Consider the following 4,052-nt stretch of genomic DNA (forward strand, 5'->3'; position numbering starts at 1 on the left):
AGAAGAAGAAGAAGAAGAAGAAGAAGAAGAAGAAGAAGAAGAAGAAGAAGAAGAAGAAGAAGAAGAAAGAAAGAGGAGGAGGAGGAGAAGGAGGAGGAGGAGGAGGAGGAGGCAAGGATGAAGACGAATATTCCAGCTATTATCCTGCCACATTTTCTCCTCAGTAAATCCAGGTCTTTACAAATATATTTTCCCCCTCGTAGATCCCTGACCCCATTCTTCCACATCCAACAATAGAATAAAGAAAGGCCCAGGTCCACATTTCTATCCAGTTTGAGTTTTCCTGGGTTCCCACTGTTATTATTTCCAAATCTTTTCTGCCTCTTGGAAGATCATTTCTCCAGGTCTCCTGGAGCTAGGGAGCTGAGTCCATGTGACTGGTGAACACCCAGGGTCCTTCTTGAACCCATCTCCTCTCAAAGATGCTCTTCTCTCTGGCTGTGTCTCTGCTTCACGCAGGGCTGAGACAGGCCCTTGCTGGGAGCTTGTAGGGTGCCCATGTAAAGTCTTCGTCGTTTGTCTTTTCTCCCCACCTTCTCCATGCTTGTTCACTTTCTGTCCTTCAGCCCCATCATTCCCTCCTCTCCCACGAGGCCACTCTAGAATGTCTTTCTGCAGAGAGGCTGTCCTTGATGATGACAAAGGAGTTGACCTTCCTGTGTCTTTTGTCATTACCTTTCATGTCCTTCACAGCACTTATCAAAAACCTCTACTGACCTTGTTTGCATTTCTCTGTTTGTTTACTCACTGCCTCTCTGTATTACCACTGGAATGTGACTTCCTGAGGACAGAGGTGGCCTGCTTATGTCATGTTGGCATCTTGAGCTATGAATGACTATTACAAAGACAACAATATGTAATGTATTAATTGTTGTAACTCTCCTACCAACCTGTTTTGAAACTGTCTCATTGTAATGTTTTTCTCAATAAAATTAATTTAAAAAAAAAGAAAAGAAAAGAAAAGACTTGCACATCACAGGCACTCACCAAGCCTCTGTGAATGAGAGACTGACTGAGTGAATGGGTTGGAGAAGGTCTTTCTCCACTCATGTTTGTTTTGAAGATAAGAAAATACTGCTTTTACCCAAACAAAAAGCCTTTGCCCTCTGAAAACTGTCCAGCTCCCCAAAGCTTTGGAGTCCAAGACCAGGAAAGGAAGTTCCTTTCAATAAGGACAATTTTTGTTTTTCATCCTAAGAAAAAACAAAACAAAACAACTTCAGCTAAAGGGGAAAATGGCTCTTCCAGCTAGGGTGTCTGGAGGCTTTCACAATGGTCCAGCACCTGACATACCGTTGTAGGCTTTCCTACAACACTGCTTCCAACAAAACTAGGCTGTGCCGAACTCCAGGGAATAGAATTGTTTACTTCTATACCAAGAAGGTTGGGAAGGCCCCCAAATCTGCATATGGTATATGCCTAGGCAGACTTTGAGGGGTTCGAGCTGTGTGGCCTAAAGTTCTTATGAGATTGTCTAAGATGAAGAAGCACGTCAGCAGGGCTTACGGGGGCTCCATGTGTGCCAAGTGTGTCCGCGACAGGATCAAGCGTGCTTTCCTTATTGAAGAGCAGAAAATCGTGGTGAAAGTGTTGAAGGCACAAGCACAGAGTCAGAGGGCTAAATAAAACATGAAGCTGTTGCAGTAATAAAAGATGGAAAGGCTCAAAAAAAAAGGGGGGGAATGGGGTGTTGGCTGGTTATTCTATTGAGTGAAGAGGGGGAGACTGGGGGCAGGTGGAAGGCTAAGGAGAAAAAAGAGCAAGTGCAAGGAAGAATCTCATGTGGATTTCTCTAAATGTTGACCCACACACCTAGACAGAAGATGTCATTACTGGTGGCTCCTGCTGGCCCTGTGGGTGTCCAAGTGAAAACTGTCTGCTTTTCACATAGAGGGGTTGGCGTCAGCTCAATCAGCAGGCTGGCCTGCTTACTGCTTCTGGACTCCTGTCTAAACAGGACCTGGCCTTCAGGCAACCACAGGGGCGGGGGTGTCTGCGGATGGCAGCCCAATCCCGCCAGGCTGGAGGTGGGGGAGGACTCTGCTCCTTCTTAAGCTCCAGCAATTCAAGCCAGGGCTAGAAAGCCAGCCAGACAGCCGCCCCTCAGATCTCCACCTGTCCTTCCACAGCCAGGAAGAGCTCAGGAGCAGATACCAGCCAGGATACCTCTGCCACCGCGCCACTCGCCCTGCCAGCATGACCAACCAGCTGACCGAGGAGCAAATCGCTGAGTTCAGGGAGGCCTTCTCTCTGTTTGACAAGGATGGCGATGGCTGCATCACCACCCAGGAGCTGGGCACGGTCATGCGGTCCTTGGGCCAGAATCCCACAGAGGCTGAGCTCCAGGGCATGGTGAATGAGATAGATCGGGATGGAAACGGCACCGTGGACTTCCCAGAGTTCCTGGGAATGATGGCCCGGAAGATGAAAGACACAGACAGTGAGGAAGAGATTCGGGAGGCCTTCCGCGTGTTCGACAAGGACGGCAATGGCTACGTGAGTGTTGCTGAATTGCGGCACGTGATGACCAGGCTGGGGGAGAAGCTGAGTGATGTGGAAGTGGAGGAGATGATCCAGACCGCAGACCTGGATGGAGATGGGCAGGTGAACTACGAGGAGTTTGTCCACATGCTGGTGTCCAAGTGAGGCTGCAGAGGGTGTGCTGCTGCCCACCACCCACTTGACTGGGCAGGGGCTGCCTTGTGCTACAGCAAGACCCTCATTCAGCTTTCTCTTCCATTCTCAGCTTCCTCTGGGCACTGTTCTCAGGCAAAGTGGGTTCAGATCCACCTTCCTGCCTCTCACCTTTTGCATCTCTTTTTTTGCCAACTGCCTGCCTGCTCATCTTGCATGATACAGAACACTGGCCCTCTGAGCAAACTGTACCTCTTCCATAGTGCAGGGGTAGAAATAGAGTGAGCTGCCTCTTCATGGACAAAGAGCCAAAGGACCTGTAAAGGTGTCACTGACTGCCGTGCATCAGGATGGGTCCAGTGACACTTTAGAGTTTCTTGTGCAAGTGCAGAACCAGGGAAACTGTAGCCCTCAGTCCCTGCCAGAATTCTGGGGCTTCTTGGACTGAAGACTGCATCTGCTGTCACATTTGAGCTACATCTTGGCCTTGGAATGGGGGATGCTGATAAAAAGTGACCGCTGAGGTCAGGCCAGCTAAAAATCATCGCTTCCTTCCGCACAGCACTTGCTCGCTCCAGTCTGTCTTTGCCAAGTCTCTGTGATTCATCTTCTGAAGCTGGGAGTGAAACTGGGGTCAGTTGTAACATGTTTATATGCGTGTAGGAGAGAAATTTGAATAGATGGGAGAGGGACACTGTGGAGGAATAAAGAAGATACTGGCATTCTTATTTTGTTTCTTCGTTTCTTATTCTAATTGAAATGAACCTGTTAAATCCAGGGCATAGACCTAGGCCTAAAAACCCATGTTTTGTGTGTGCTTTTTGAAAATTCAATGAATTCCTGTATTGTTGGAAAGAGAGAAAGAGAGAGAGAGAGAGAGAGAGAGAGAGAGAGAGAGAGAGACTGAGATCTATGGTTAACCTTGCCTATTTACTTGAATATAATGAACATGTTGAAAGCATAGAATAGCTATAAATGCATGTAGAGCTCCTAAAAAGCCCATGTGGATTACAGTAAAGGAGCTCTGAAATATTGATCTTATTGCTCACACACCTGCTCTGGATGTTATAAGATGTACAGTGGTTAGAAGATCATGAGAGGTCAGCGTGCCTACTGTGAGGCATTTCCAGCACAATGTGGTACAAAAGCAATTCAGAGATAGGTAGTCCTTCCCATACCGCCCAGAGGTCAGATCCCATCTAGGGGCTGAGCTACCCCCTGGGGGAAGCTTCTACTCTTGGATTCTTCATCTTACAGATGAGGAAGCTGAGACCCAGGAAACTTAAGAATCAGCCCAGGCTCCCATAGCTGGTGACTAAATGGCAGAGCTGGGATCTGAATGTAGATTTGCGCCCTGACTACTCTGCTACCAGCCACTCATGCCTTCTGGGCCTCCACTGCAATGCTTATAATATTGC

The 4,052-nt window shown here is 48.0% G+C and overlaps 1 protein-coding gene and 1 pseudogene across 1 annotated transcript; both read left to right on the forward strand.

Moving 5' to 3' along the window:
• Positions 1-1,261: 1,261 nt before the first annotated feature.
• Positions 1,262-1,667, forward strand: LOC101568698 (annotated as a pseudogene).
• Positions 1,668-2,003: 336 nt separating this feature from the next.
• Positions 2,004-3,362, forward strand: Calml3 (calmodulin like 3). The gene has a single exon (XM_023719788.1). The coding sequence runs from the start codon at positions 2,197-2,199 to the stop codon at positions 2,644-2,646; it is 450 nt and encodes a 149-aa protein (XP_023575556.1). The 5' UTR covers positions 2,004-2,196; the 3' UTR covers positions 2,647-3,362.
• Positions 3,363-4,052: the final 690 nt, after the last annotated feature.

The sequence above is a fragment of the Octodon degus genome, unplaced genomic scaffold (assembly GCF_000260255.1).
Source record: "Octodon degus isolate 3935 unplaced genomic scaffold, OctDeg1.0 scaffold00071, whole genome shotgun sequence".
Classification (NCBI taxonomy): Eukaryota; Metazoa; Chordata; class Mammalia; order Rodentia; family Octodontidae; genus Octodon; species Octodon degus.